General features: G+C 31.3%; 2 protein-coding genes across 2 annotated transcripts; one reads left to right on the forward strand and one right to left on the reverse strand.

Moving 5' to 3' along the window:
• Positions 1-1633: 1633 nt before the first annotated feature.
• Positions 1634-5596, reverse strand: LOC129877801 (uncharacterized). The gene is made up of 2 exons (XM_055953335.1): positions 5271-5596; positions 1634-2124 (listed from the first exon to the last, which is right to left on the reverse strand). Exons 1-2 carry the CDS (start codon positions 5506-5508, stop codon positions 1811-1813), a joined length of 552 nt encoding a protein of 183 aa, XP_055809310.1. The 5' UTR covers positions 5509-5596; the 3' UTR covers positions 1634-1810.
• A 6771-nt stretch (positions 5597-12367) lies between these two features.
• LOC129877718 (GPI-anchored protein LLG2-like) lies at positions 12368-14145 on the forward strand. The gene is made up of 3 exons (XM_055953247.1): positions 12368-12446; positions 12641-12697; positions 13772-14145. The coding sequence occupies exons 1-3, from the start codon at positions 12368-12370 to the stop codon at positions 14143-14145; spliced, it is 510 nt and encodes a 169-aa protein (XP_055809222.1).
• The last annotated feature ends 2515 nt before the right edge of the window (positions 14146-16660 follow it).

The following is a 16660-nucleotide window of genomic DNA, read 5'->3' on the forward strand; positions in this document are numbered from 1 at the left end:
TGTATACGTATATTTTTTCTTTTCTCCACTATTTTACTCCATGCATTTCATATTATTTGACTCTTCTTCATATATATGACACCCCTTAAAATAAATAATTAGAGGTGTATTTTACTAAACTAACATTATTAATAATATTTTAAAATCTTAAATTTGACTATTACTACTTTATGTAGTTATTTAATACTAAGGGTAAAAATAAAAAGGTATTAAAAATTTCTTAAATTTCATAAATTGGACAAGTAAATTAAAATAACTATTTTTAGAATGAGAGTCAAGTAATATAAATGGCGGTGGATATTCTCTTCTATATAAATAAACAAGTTTTATTTGACATTGATGGAGTATTACATAAATTATAATCTAAAAAAATTTAAAACCTAAATAATCCAATCTTTAAAAATTTGTCCTTGATTAAATTAATTATTTGTATTTCCTACATTAAAATATATTTGTATAGTTATTATTCTCTTCTATTTTTACTTGTATAAATAAATATTAGAGTTTTGATTATTATGAATAAAATTAATTTTCTCATTATGCTGATTTACTTCATTATAGAACATCATTAACTTATATACTTAATTAGTATTTTTCACTTTTTGTCAAAAAAATAATTTTTATGCTTTTATGAAAAATTTGTTACATTAAATAAAAAAATGAAAATATCATGACTTCTAAAGAATTAAAAAAAATTGATAATGAAAGGATATAATAGGCATTTTAAAAATTTAATTAGGATAAAGGGGGGGAGTTAAATTATTGTTCAAAGTTGATGGGGAGTTTGATTTTAACAGCAAAGTTGAGGGGTGAAAATGATTATCACCCCTTTTTTAAAATAATAAAATTTTTTAAAGATTATAATAAAATAAGATTTATATTTAGATAATTTTTCCATAATATATTCTCTAATTTGTTTTGTTACCTAAATATTTATAGTTAGTTTGGTAGACATAAATTATTAAAAAAATATTGATATTACCTGTTGTTTTGGACTTGAAAATGAGAGCATAAGCAAAAATGGTTTGTGGATTCTAGAATGTTCTACTTCTAGAAAGAGAAAACAATTCTTACAGAAATGGTGTATAATCCCTGGTTGAAGGGATTAGGTGGATTATCTCGATTCAGAATTTAAAATTAAAATTATTTTATGATTGATGGTATTAATTAAACACAATATTAAAATCATGATTATAATATAATGAAAGTATGATGAGTAGAGTCATTTAATATTTGTGTTGGTTAGAAACAACAATTATCTAATATAGTCGAGTTACATGCAAGTCGAACTGGACAAGCAACTTAATAAAAAATTTAAGTATGATAAGAAACAATATCACATTAGTTGAGAATAGAATTGTGGTATCCTTTTATGGATTTGATCGGCTCAAGGTCCATATCTTACCTGATATCACAATCAGGTCCATCTCTATTTGGGTGCCCTTGGAGAATAGACCTGTGGTCTCCTTATATGGACTTGATCGTCTCAAGGTCCATATCTTACATGGTATCACAATCAGGTCTGTCTCTATTTGGGCACCCATGTTATGTTTGTCCACGCTCCAATTGGTCGTCTGAGTGTACGAGGGGTGTTAAGAGTCTCACATGAGAAACATACCAATAACACCTCTAATTCCGGTAAAAATGGACTTCATTTAAGTAAAAGCTCAAAATCTAGTACATGACCCATTGAACAATCAAGAGGGTAACAGATATTATAACAAAAAACCAAATGTAGCTTTACCTATCAAAAAGAAGAAAAAAAGCCAAACAAACCAAATGTAGTTTTGGCTTTACCATTCAGCAGCTTCTACAAGAATTTGTCTATGCTGGTAGTTAGACTGGTTTTGGGAACAGCACCAATGATAGCATCTTTCTTCTCTCCGTTAACGAAGATCATTATTGTTGGGATGCTTCGGATTCCATATCTGGATGCTACACAAGGGCTGTCATCGGTATTCAACTTGAAGCACCTTACCCTTCCTACATATTGCTTTGCAAGTTCGCTGATTACTGGATGGAACATGCGACATGGTCCACACCAGGGAGCCCAAAACTCAACCACCACAGGTTCAGTAGCATTGAGAACGAGTGAATCCCACGTTTTCTCTGTCACGGTAGGAACTGAAAAGAACAAGAAAAAGAGCCACAGAAGAAGATTAGGAAAATTTGAGCCGGAAGCAAAAACTTTCAACCAGTGATGAACCTCTGACAAATGCATAGTTGTTCGTTATGCGTCTATAAATCATTCAGACAGTCTCCCTCACACATACCCCACCTCACCCACAAAAGCCAAGTCAAAAGAACATTCATAACAACAGAAGGAATTTTTATTCTTCTGCTTCGGTATAATAAAAAACAACACCATCTAAAACAGTTTCCAAGAAATGAAAATACAAAGACGGACTACATTTATGCTAGTAAGAAAACCAATTTGAATATACATATACGCCAGACTCATAATAAGTGTAAGTTTCTTTTTTTATGACGTTAGTGTCTGGGTCAGCTTGATCGTACCTTAACTATTTCACCAAGTACTTACTATCTTCCACCAATATCGGGTAACTTTGTCCATCAAGGCTTAGATAGATGGAAAGAAGTCACCTACTTTATTGATCACCAAAATATAGAGTGATATTGAGAATACAAACACCTGTTAGCACGATTAATCACCTATCTTCTCAAACAGCTCCTAGCTGCTCTACCACCGATAATGAACCGTTGTCTACTTCAGATGATTTTAACATGACGGCCAAACCCACAAAGAAGAGAAAAGAGCTACAGCAAGGGAAATGGCGCATGATAGCAAGCAGATTTGGACGAGAGAACTCGTTTGCCTATTGATTTGAAATGAATAGTGCAACAGAAAGCAGTATAGAAGTACCATCTTAACTTGGTTAGGTAGATAAGACTAGAAGTGTTATACTAGAACACTCATTTTCAATAGGCTAAGATTGACATGAAAGGAGCTACAACTTTCAATCTCACATGGAGTATCAACTTTAGACACAAACGAAATGACAAGGCTAAGAATGTCCATGAAAGAAAAATTCCTACCAAGCATATATATATATATATATATAGATAGATAGATAGATAGATAGAGAGAGAGAGAGAGAGAGAGAGACCACCAATAAGCTCCAACAAGTCGCAATAAAAGTAGAACAAAAGCATGTCTCAAGCTTGTATATGGGATCCTTATTTTCTGATTCTGTCTGGTTATCTGTTATACCAATGTAATATCTTTCTGAATCGTAAAAAGATAAAACATCATCGGGGCTCATTATCCAGAGTTTCGAACTGCGCGATTCTAGGTTATCAAAAAAAAAAAAGTTATCTTCAGTGCGGGTTTTCTCAGTCCCCAAAGAATAGTGATGAGGCCTGAGGGCCATCCTGAATGGCACATAAAGGGGTCTGTTTTCATCAAAATTGGTGTTCCAACAACTATATGACTAAATGGTCATACAAAGAATCAAGCAGCCACTCTGAAGGACATAACTTGTTATCGCACAGCAACCACTGGATTCACGTTTCGACAAAGCTCTCAGGTATTAAAAATTAATTGAATTTTTCTTTAGCTCAAACCCTCAATGAAAATTTCACACTAAATACTAAACGTCTCAACCCACGGACTAATCTAGCTGCTATTTGTCAAAACTCCTCACATAGATAACACTTGATCAGACGGTCCCTCTATAGGTTTTTATGATACATCATGTTTTTCATAAATTATTTGACTTCTCCTACTCAGGCTACCTAAACTTTTCCCCATTACCTAGACACGTTCTCATTTTACTGAACGATTCTCCAAGAATTGAGTATGTCCAAAATCAGCTAAGCAATTCTGAGGATTTAAACAGATGATAGTAATACCATGTAGGGAGTAGTGCTCTTAGTCCATGCCATCTTGATTATCATGAGGATATGACCATTGTTAAATTGCATGTCTTTTTATGCCAAATACTAAGTAATCCTCTAACCAAGAAAATTCACCCCCTATTATGTAATCCACAATATCTCAGTGACGACAAAATCCGAACCCTGCATCTGCCACTGAAACCTTAATAAACTACCCAGGGTAGTTAGACAGCAACAAATATTAGCTTAACCTCAGCATCTTACAATTACCATGAAAATTTTCATGATGTCTTGTATCTAGGACACTACCTCTTCCCTCACATCAAAAGTAGGTCCACTTCACATTTTTGCAACTTATAGGAAAAGGAAGTCACGTCATCAGAAAAGAGAGAAATGCATGCTTATATTGTACATTGAATCTTGAAACCCTTACATGAGAAAGCTGGTTATATTCTTGACCTTTCTAACAGCCAGAGATACATCCGGCATATGTAGCTGACTCGCGGAACCAGAGGAAGTTAGCAAACATCAAAATGCAATAAGCTAGTAGCTGAAACTTAAACCACAACCACCCTATCCTCCTTATTGTTATCCTGTCATGTTCTATACGAGCTTTATTCGATAGCTCAAATAAATTTTCATATCTTAGTGGTGATCAGTTTGTCTTATGTTATTACCGAGCTATAATACTTGAGTCCTCCTAAACTCAAGTATCCCTTTGAAATCGGTTTAATCTTGGGCGTCCACCCGCCTGGGTAGGGAAGTTTTGGGGTGGAGTTTACAATATCAAGAAAACCAAAAAATGCCCATTCTTTTGCTTCCCAAGCTAAAAAGAAAATAGTCTACAAAAGCAGTTCCAACTTCCATAATAACATGATGTATAGGTACTGTCAACCCATTTACAAGGAGAAGAACCAACAACAACGAAAAGTTAAAACTCCATAGCGCTCTATAGACAAAGGAGGATTCATGATTTTAAGAAGTGGATGCAGATTGCACCAAACTACTCCTAAGAGGGGTTGGATTCTGATGCGTAAATTCGTAGGTTAACTAGCACACAATCAAAAAAATAACATAAGTTTCACATAACTCTGCCCACCAAGACCAGAGAACTCGTGTTACTTAATTCACTTTATTAACCACTCGGTCACACCTTGGGTGCCTCCCTCTCTCCCATTATGGATAGTTAATTCAACTAATATTCAAAGCTAAATTCAATCAGATCAACTCAAAATTTATAAAATTAAATTTAAATATTTTAAAACTATATGCAATTCTTCTCATATGTACTAACATTACCAAAACAAATAAACATTTTAAAATGTTGTTAAGTTTGAATCTCGAAAAGCGAAATAATGGTACGGATGGAGTAGTAAAAAGGCATTTAAAAATGGAGTGGAATGGGAACGAACCATCGAAGGAGACATCGGAAGCTTCTCCGGAGACGCTATTAGTGCGGCGACAAATCCTTGAAGAAGATGCAAGTGAAACTTGATTATTAAAAGTGGTATAGGATATAGAAAAGCCGGTGAATTTCAGAGAGGCGCGGCGGTCCCATACGGCGGACAACGGCGGAGAAGGGCGGAGGGATGGGCGGAGATTAGAGGAAAAAATGGAAGAGATGGCGAGTGAATCGAGAATCGTCGACATAGGAGGGAAACTGTGAGACTAATTGACTATCTCTATGTTTTATGAAAATGTGAAAAAGACATTTATAGCTACAATAAACCTCCACTTTTTAAAAAAAAATCTCGGATTCGGTGTTCGACATTAGCAATGAAATCTAATTAATTCAAATTTACATCGGGTAGATCCAATCGAGAGCAAGGCTCTTTACTAGGGAAGTTTTTTATATCTAAAGCTCAAAACTTAAAAATTATGGTTAAATGAGGAACAATCTCATTTACAACACTACGGCATTTAGTGATAGGCCTCCACTTACTAAACTAGCAATGTAATATGAACAACTAACCAACATGGGTTCTGGTGCAGTGACGGTACTTACAGAGGGTCCCATAAAGGTTTCGTAAGAAAATTATCGAAATTCATATCACCAAAATATTAATAAGCTAACATACACGAAAAATAAAAAAATCACATAATTCCGCTTGAGCGTCTCCTAAGTGCTATAAGTATGTCATAGATCGTGCCGACGATACACATACTCCTCCCCTGGATTCTTACGGAGAGTCCCATAAATATTTCAGAAAAAATTGACCGAAAGCATATTACCAAAATTTTCTTAGGCTAACACACACGAAAAATAAAAAAATTGCTTAATTCTGCCTTTGTGGCCCCTAAATGCTATGAATATGCCGTGTATCGTGCAGAGACTACACGTACTTCTCTCCCAGTTTCTTGTGGAGGGTCCCATAAAGGTTTTGAAAAAAATGATCAAAAGTCATATCACTAAAATATTTATGGGCACACATGAAAAAAATAAGAAAATCATTTAATTCTGCTTGTACAGCCCCTAAATAATATGAATTCACCGTGTATCATGTCGAGGCTTCATGTACTGCTCCCCCGGTACTTACGGAGGATCCCATGAAGGTATCGAAAAAAATTGATAAAAATCCATATCACGCAAATATTCATGGGCTAACATACACAAAAATGACTAAATCGCATAATTCCGCTTGTGTGGCCCCTAAATGTTATGAATATACCGTGGATCATGCCGAGTCTCCACGTACTTCTCCCCCGGATACTTACGAAGGGTTCCATAAAGGTTTTAAAAAATACTAATCGAAAGTCATATCACCAAAATATTCATGGGCTAATACACACGAAAAATGAAAAAATTGTCTAATTCCGCTTGTGCGGCCCCTAATTGCTATGAATATGTGTGGATCATTTCAGGGCTATATGTACTGCTCCCCCCGGGTACTTACGGAGGATCCTATAAAGTTTTCAGATGAAAATTGATCGAATGTCATATCACCAAAATATTCATGGGCTAATACACATGAAAAATAAGAAAATCGTCTAATTCCGCTTGTGCGGCCACTAAATGCTATGAGTACGCCGTGCATCATGTCAAGGCTACACTTACTGCTCCGTTGGGACTTACAGAGGGTCCCATAAATATTTCAGAAAAAATTTGATCGAAAGTCATATCATCAAAATATTCATTGGCGTTACGAAAAATTGAGAAAATCACCTAATTCTTGTTGAATAACCCCCTAAATGCTAGAAATAAAAAATATGGCATGAATCATGGTGAGTCTATACGTACTGTTCCCCCAGGTCATTACGGAGGGTCTTATAAAGGTTTTGAAAAAAAAATGCCCAAAAATTATATTACCAAAAAATTCATTGAATAACACACACAAAAAACTAAAAAAAATTGGCTAGTTCTTGTTGAGCTGCCCTTAAATACAAAAAGAAAAGGCGTTAATCATTGTGAGGCTATATATACTATTCTCCTAGGTCATTGCGAAGAGTCTTATAAAGGTTTTGAAAAAAAGTGTCTAAAAATAATCACCAAAAATTCATTAACTGACACATACGAAAAATTGAGAAAATCTTATAATTCTTGTTGTATGATCCCTAAATGAAAAAATAATAGTGTGGATCATGGTGAGGCTATACGTATTGTTTCCCCCTGTCATTACGGAGGATCTTATAAAGGTTTTGAAAAAAAACTATTCAAAAATAATATCACCAAAACATTCATTCACTAATACACACAAAAAACTGGAAAAAATGGTTAATCCTTTTGAATGACACTTAAATGCTAAAAAATAACCTGGATCATGGTGAGGCTATACTATTCTCCCATGTCATTATGGAGAGTCTTGTAAGAGTTATGAAAAAAAAATCCCAAAAATCATATCAGCAAAAAATTCATTAAGTAACACGCACGATTGAGAAAATCGCCTAATTTCTATTGAGTTGCCTTTAAATGCTAAAAAATAACGTGGATATAACATGAGAATATTGAACAAACAACACAATAATAATTTCATTATCAAATGTATAAGGTCAAAGTTTATTACACAGATAATAATAATAATATATATATATAGAGAGAGAGATAGATAGATATAGATATATACACACGATCTTCTCACTACTTTCTCTTTGCTTTGAATAGCTTACTCAAGCGATGAAGGAATAGATGAAAACTAAGAAGAATTTAGCATTCCTAAATAAAGGACCTGCAGCGGCGAAGACCATTTGAGCTCTGTCAAAGAGTTAGTACGTTTGCAGGAAAGACGAGCTAAGCTTGAAACTGAAACTCCTAGGTAACAAGTCTTTGATTCGATTTATTTTCACTCTTTCGTCCAAAAACTATAACAAATCCATCAGCCAAGCCCTTCTGACTCTCCTATTCGTCCAGTTAAAAAAGGCAACTTCGGGCTCCTTTGTTTTCTTTTTTGCGTCTGGGCTGGTACAGAATGAGTTTATGTATATATATTATTAGAACCCTTAACTTTTTGGATTTGAGAAACATACTATATATGTGTTATTAGAACCCTTAACTTTTGGATTTGAGAAACATACTCACATCACCTTTTAAATTGGACAATAGACTCTCTTAATTCTATGTCACGATTCGAATTCAGGTGTGATGACACTCATCTCAACCCACTAAGACAAGTCAGCCTAAAGCCCAATGGTAAGTAAATGTGGAAGAGAATAAAATGAATCGAACTTTAACTTAATCAAAACACACAAAATAAACTCAAAATCCTCCAAGATTGATTGTCACGTGTACAAGCCACTAATATATTATCGAAGTACGAAAAGAAATACAGTCACAATGTCTTTGTCTCTAGAATAGGACTAAAACATAATAAAAGAATAAGAGGTGTCCGCTAGATGGATGTAACAGCTACCTCAACACTCAAAATGATAGCCTCGGATGTGGTAGAAAATACTAGGAGATAAAGCAGAACCGGGCTCACAAACTACACAAGTGTAGAAGCAAGGGGTAAGTACCAAACAACATGGTACTCAACAAGTGGACAACTAAAATTAAGCAAAGCTCATAGATACAAGTACTCATGTTCTCCCAACCGAACCTCCTTAACTACAACCTGCATAAAATCAGCCCAACTCTATAGTTTGTACCATAATAATAATAATACAGTCCACAAATACTCATCATTTATCTCATCAAATGAATCATATCAAGTCAAGTTTAGCATATACAGAGTAACACGGGGTAAATACGAACTCACAAATATCAAAAAGGTGCGATGCAGTGCAATGAAATGATGCATGTGTGTCTTATCGGTACACATCTGCTGAATCACAGTCCAAAATCCATGAGGGACATTTCTGTCCATGTAACCTGCCACGGAGCGTGTGGCCTGACACCTTGATTTCATATCATTTTCTAGTCTTAGCACAGTATATCATAACCAATGCAATCAATTAAGGTTCATATAATTCACAATAATCGCATGATATCAATAATAATTTTTACATCTTATATCAATATAGTCACTTCACATGTCCAAAATAAGTCAATAATCTCATCACATCGATCACACCAATACACGTTATTAGATTGTCATTTTATACCCCTCATCTCCATTTTTAGGATCACTCATATAGTCAATAACCCAGTTTAATTCTCATTACTCCCCAACACACGTAACAAGAAAATACTAGCATCTACAAATTTAAATTGAGGTTTAGAAGTTCACTTGCCTCAAATAATCAAGCAATCACTCCGGAACTTGAGCCTTCCCTTTTCCTTGGGCCTCCAAATCAATATAATCTAGTCAAATAAATAATCACAATAAGATTTCGAAACTAATAACACTCATATTACCCTATGTCTATCCTAAACCCCAAAATACACGCAAATCTATAAACATGTTCTTAATCTTGATGTCACTCAACATATCAACTTCCATATTTTCTGAATTTCAAGACTAAGGTTAAATTTCAATTTCTCCAATTATAATAAATGTAATGATATTAATATAATACAATATACATGAAATTTGATTTCATATACTACCGTGTTAACTCCAATCATAATCTCATAATCATAAGGAAAATAAAACTGAAACAGAAGCAAAAGGAATGATCAGCAACTTTAACCACGAAAGAAGAAGAAAAAAAAAACAAAGGTATAAACTTTTAAGAACCTTGCAGTATAGAAAATTATAAGTCAACAATGTTTCGTTTTGTCCTATTCAATAATGACTAATCATTATGCCATCATTACCTCTAAATTTCTTAGACAATTTGGTGCCAATTTGGCCTAATTCTTGGCCACCGAAAATAATATTAATACTCAAGGTTTGCAAATCTCAATCTCCTTCCAAAACACACAATTTAATATTATAAAATAATTATCTTCTTCCCTTTCTTTCACAACCCTTCACTAATACAAAATTAAAGGTATATTCCTGAAACAATTGATGGTCTTCGTGTTTTCGTGCAGGTACGATTCTCAGCTATTCTTTCTTTTCTTTCTTTTCTTAATTAATTAAGTATTAAAAGTGACAAGTCCACTACTTAATTAAATATATATGATATAGGATATTAAATAAATTAATAATTTAGCCCCCCAATTAAATTAATTGTCTAAAATTGCTCAATAACTAATTAATCATAGTTATCGAATAGTTCAAAATTTCCAATAAAATTTTACGGAAAAAGTCTTTTATAAAAAAAGGAGGACTCGTTCTCGAAATGACCTAACGGGTCATAACATTCTATGTCATTTTTTTGATACTTTCAAATACAAGCAATGATCCAATTTATATTTTACTGTTGATTTAATACCTTTTTAAATATTATTCAAAAGATGAAGGAGATATTATTTTTAAATTAAAAAAATCCCTATAAAAAATGAGCTCATCTTATGTTTTTTTTAATTGTTTTCTATTTTACATTCGATATTTGTATTTGTACCCGACTAATTCAAATTCGGCTCACATAGGACCTATTCGGGGAGAAACTCTCCCTAACAAGAATTTTTCTATACCCATTACTCAAAATCGAAATCTCTAACAAAAAAGAAGCAGTTTCATTCACTACACCACATTCTTTAGTGATATATAGGTCATGATATGCTAACTAGCTCAACTTTTTGTTCAAATTCTTATTGATGTTTATCTTTTGGATGAAGAACATATACTTATATATATTGGATGGCCATAACATATTAAACTTAATTTAAAAAGAACGAGAAAAAATGATAATACTATGATATGCATTTATCCTTTTTTAAAGATTATTCATATTTAGTGACACGCAATTACCTTCCTTTGGTTGAATTTAAATAAACTTACTATTAAAGTTTGTAAATATTTCATATTTGCCAACTTGCAAATAGTCTAGGCATATCGAAATAAAAGAAATTGCACGTGTCGAATGAAATTTATTTTTATTTTATTGTCATAAACCTAGACGGACAAAATTGAGCCATTTTGACATAGTAACTATTCCAAATATAGTTTGGATACATCAGTAACGTAGGTTAAGAGACAATAAAAGCCATAATTAAGTTAGGATTAAAGAGAGAGAAAAAAAAGTTCAAACGTTTAATTAATTAAATTGAAATACAATGACATGCATTTATCCTCTTTTAAAGGTTATTCATAGTTTATTAGTAAAGGAATAGGAAGTTACAAAGATACTCTTGAGATGAGCAGTTTAGGATGTAACTGCTCTGGCTATGTAATGCTTGCACTGGTGATTAATAAAAATGACTGTTAATTGCCAAAAAAAGAAGAAGGTTATTCATAGTTAGTGACACATAATTACCTCCAATTGAATTTAAATGAATTTACCTTTAAAGTTTGCAAATAAATCATACTTTCTCCATCTATGCGATATATTTTGATTTAATATGGAATTTTTTAAAAAATAAAATTTGTGGCTTAAAATAAATCATAGATATTGTGTATCTATAAATCATTTCATTAAAAGTAAAATGAATATTTTAAAATTAAATTATTACTAAATATAGAAAAATGTCATTCTTTTTGGGACTAATTAAAAAAAACCCATATAAATTAAAACAGAGTGATATTGAACTTACAAATGGTCTAAATTCACCTTTTATGACCAAATTGAGCCATTTTAATAACAACGAAGACAAAACAATTTTTTTAAAAAACAAAAATAACATATTCTATATAATTGAGATCTAAAAAAATTGGTATATGCGCCATCTTACTCCTATCTATAACAAATAATAAATTTACTCTAAATAATATTATAGTTCAAAAGTAAATTTAAACCGTTTCTCTAACGGAAATAACATTTAATTCATATTTATCCGATAGACCTTTGGAAATAGAGAAATTATAGGGTCTTTAAAAGCCCTTTGTTTTCTCCAAGTTTTTCTCTTTTCTCTTAATTAGCTTCCACTCTTTATTCATGTAATAAAACATTTCTCTCTCTAAACAAAAGCAAATTCAAAAAAAAAATCTAAGAGTTTTTTTTAATCCCATGTGTATTTGAACAAAATTTTAAAAAAATTAGGTTAATTAAGAAAATTCATAATATTTGCCAAAAGAAGAAGGGAAGCTTAATGGGCTTCCAAAAATTCTTCTTGTTTCTCTTCTTCCTTCTTTTTGGCTTGTCTTCTTCTTCTCCATCCTACATCAAATGTAAATTATTCTATTTTTAATTTTTTAATTTTTAATTTTTATTTTTACGATCTTGTTTTTTAATAATCAAATTGGGTTATTAACAAAAAAAAATATTGTTCATATTTTTTTTAAAATAAAATGTTTTAATTTTTTATATATATTTATTAAAGATTGAGGCATAATTATTATTATTGTTGTTATTGTTCGAACAGATGATGTGGTTGAGGCTCGTGTTCAAACGGGACGTGCCCTTCTTCAGCAACAAGGAAGTTAGTATCATTTTAATCCTTTTTTATTTGTTATATTTCTTATTTTTATTCTTATGTGGAATTTTAAAATGTTATGTTAATGCAATTATTTTTATGAGTTGATGTATTTTAGTCTTGTTTTTTCTTCAAAAAATTAATGTTTGTTCTTGAAAGCTCTAAAAATTGATTTATTGCTCATTAAAAAAGAGTTAAAACTGACAAATTGAAAGTGTTGAACATTAATTGAGCGTGTTAAAATGGTTTGAATGTAACCTTAATCGGCCCATGAATGAATGTAAAAATTGCATAAGGTAGCCAATTTTATTTGTGCTATTCAAGTTATATTCAGATTTTTAAATGTATTTAACTTTTAGTCGGGGTTGAAAATTTGAATGAAATTTGACATTTTGGAATCCAAAATTAAAAGGAAAAAAAGTTATGGAAATGAATATTATGAAGAAAATTAATGTAATTGCTAACTTCAAACTTTAATGTATGTCTAAAATTGAATTTCATTCGAATTGAAGTTCAAAATTAGATATACGATTCTGAAATTAGGCTTGATAATTCAAACTTCAAATATATTGTTTTGTAGTTAAGACTGTCAAGTCTAACTTTCTAATTAATAGTCTGAAGTTCGAATTATACAATTAGCAATCTGAAGTTTGGCTTGACAGTCCCCAACGCCAGACTCATATGTTTGAAGTTTAATTTAGACTCGAATTTTCAACTTCAATCTCGTAGATCTAATGTTGATTCTAAAGCCTCTACTAACTAAATATTTCGTAACTTTCAAATATGGCCTTGAATAGTGATCCTCAAATCAACTATAGGTGCACTTGCCCCAAAATTGATATATATTTAACTCAACCAGCTCGAGTTTAAACAAGTTGAATGACTTATATTTTTATGGACAAAATTTAACATTTCTGTCTGAAGTACATCATTTGCCTCTAATTGTGTGCCATTGGCTCCTTTGCTATAAATTATGTGCTGACTCATGTGACATCTTAATATGTTTACTTCATTATATTTTGAATTTGATTCCTTTAGTTAAAATTCTGACTCGTTGACTTCTTCTTTTTTTTCTCAAAGATTGTCCCATTGATTTTGAGAGGGAAAACTACACCATCATAACAAGCCAATGCAAAGGACCTCACTACAATTCATCAATATGTTGCAATGCATTCAAGCAATTAGCATGCAAACATACAGAAGAAATAAATGATGTGCAAAATGGATGTGCTACAACTATGTTTAATTACATTAATCTCTATGGCAAATATCCACCTGGCCTTTTTGCAAATATGTGCAAAGGGGACAAAGAAGGTCTAAATTGCAAAGATGTTATTCAGCCTGAATGCAAAACTGATGAACAAAAGAGCCATTCTTCAAAAGGTACTACTAAATGTTCAACAATTTTAATGGTAATAGCCGCTTTTCTAATCATATTAATGTTAAATATATGAATGAATGATGGATAATAAGTCTTTTTAATTTTTTAATTTTTTTTTATGTAATACTTTCATTTACTTAAATATAATGTTATAATTGGGACCTGTAATAATTCTTTTATTAACGGGGTGATTTATATAAAAATGGCCTTAGAGATGGGTGGTTTTTGAACTTTTGACCTTATTTATTCTGTGGACAAAGTTTCAGGCTTAAGTTTTGTCCTTGAAAGTTCGTCTATGGGGTAAACGGGGGCATAAATTCAAGACCATCAATTTTCAAGCTAAGGTCATTGGGTGTAGTTAATTTCCTATAGTTCAATATTTTTGCTTCTCCATAGTGTGACTTTTCATTTTATTTATTGCTCTTATGGGAGTTTCTTGTGATTTTTTTTGTTTTATTGGGAGAGGATTTTAAAAAAATAGATCTATTTATAGACGAGCGTAACTTATACGTACTGACAATATAAAATTCTTGTATGAGAAAAAAATTGTGAAACTCACAATGAAAATAGCAAAGGATGAGAAAGTTGACTACGAGAACGTGATTTGTACTCGATGTTTGGTATATATATTAAAGCGCGACTAATTCAAATTCGTATTGAAAAATGTCACATTGAAAGATAAAATGCTCCCTAAAGAAATAGACTCTTGAGATCACGTATGCAAATGGACTCTAGCTCTATAAAATTATATGAATTCGAATTATTTTATGAGAAAATTATGTCATTATATATGGATAATTATCAATTAAGTAAATCAAGAGATTGCTAATCCCTCTCAACTATGAATCAATGTCGAGTTGGATGGGGTTGACTAGATATCCATATAAATGCAATTGCAATTTTTAACTAATTAAAACACCAATTTAATATCATTTTTTTTGTGGTGCGGTATACTCTATCGTAACAAATACTTTTAGAATTGAAAATTTATCATTTAGACATAATCAACAACAATAATATATTCAGTGTAATTTTATAAAGTGAAATTTTTAAAAAAATATAGTGTATATAGACCTTACTCCTACCTTGGAGGTAGAGAGTTTGTTTTGATAGGCCCTTGATCCAAGAAAAAATAGTCCAAAGTAGTGACAAAATACGATAAAAAGCATGATAAATTATTTAGAATAGTAACTACAACAAAATAATGCGATAATTGAAATATAAGAAACTATACTAAAAATAATACTATAGTTACTAATTCGAAAGGATAAGTGAGACAATACTTTATTAGTTGCGACATAATACTCTTTTAAATCTTTTATAATTTTCATTCCATTTTATTGACCAAAGGTAGAGCCACCTTACAGTCAAGTAACTCCTTTCGGTGAAAAATTATATTATTTATATATAGTTAAAATAATTTTTTATATAATATAGTAGATGTCAAACTCCTTTCGGCTAATTTATATATTTACTTTTTTAGTTTTTAAACTTTTTTAATAAAAATTCTGACTCTACCGCTCTTATTAACCGTCAATCTTGGATGCCAAGCTTAAAGAATATTAGCAAAAAAAAGAGGAGTAGAAAACGATAAAGTGATTGGAAAACAGATGAGAAATGCATTATTGTTGAGATTTGACGAAATGAAGAAAATATTCAATGGGCAAGTTTTCCGATACGAATTCAATATTTAAATTTTATAAATAAATTTTTATGGTTATTAATTTTGAAAATATTTTATTTAAAAATTATGAATTTAAATTATAATTTTAATAAATATATATATATATATATATATTATATTAAAATATTAAATTCTGATGAATTCGATGTTATACAGGTGACTTCTCCGCTATTTTGACTTGAAAAACAAGTCACAATAATAGTTTATTACACCAAATTCAACAAAATCTGCTATGGCTTGTTTCTTACTTTTCTTTTGTATGTTTGTTTATTGGTAATTTATCATGCCATTTGTCCCAATTATTACATTACAAAAAAGAAAAGGTAAAGAAATGGTCTTTACCATGCCATATGCCCATATCAATTTATGATCCTATTACAAGATATGAAATTTGAATGTCACATCGATTTAATAGAGAGTTAATATAGAATTTATATAATTTTGGGTTATTTCACTTCAATAGCCAACTATTTGTGGTATAGTTTTTATAGTTTTATCTCGGGATTATATAAATGATATTATAGCTATCCACCGCTCTTCGTATTCATCGTGCGTTAAAGAATAGTGATGTTGATATGTAGTGTTGTTTCGAGACTAGAAAATGATTTAGCGCAAAGTTATTGAAGACGACAGACGAAACATGGTGATTTGTTGTGATCCTATTATAAAGTATTAGACTTGAATCTCACATCAATTTTAATGAAGAGCTTATGTGAGGTTTACATAGTCTTGAGCTCTTTCATTTCTATAGCTAATTTTAGGGGTATGGTTCTCCCTGGATTATATCAATCTAACTAGCATTAAAATAGATAAAAGTTTAAAATTATTAGAGATTAGAGTTCAAATATCAGCAAAGATAAAAGATACGATAAGTAAGTTTAGCTAAACAAAATATAAGTTCTTG

Source organism: Solanum dulcamara, chromosome 12 (assembly GCF_947179165.1).
Source record: "Solanum dulcamara chromosome 12, daSolDulc1.2, whole genome shotgun sequence".
Taxonomy (NCBI): domain Eukaryota; kingdom Viridiplantae; phylum Streptophyta; class Magnoliopsida; order Solanales; family Solanaceae; genus Solanum; species Solanum dulcamara.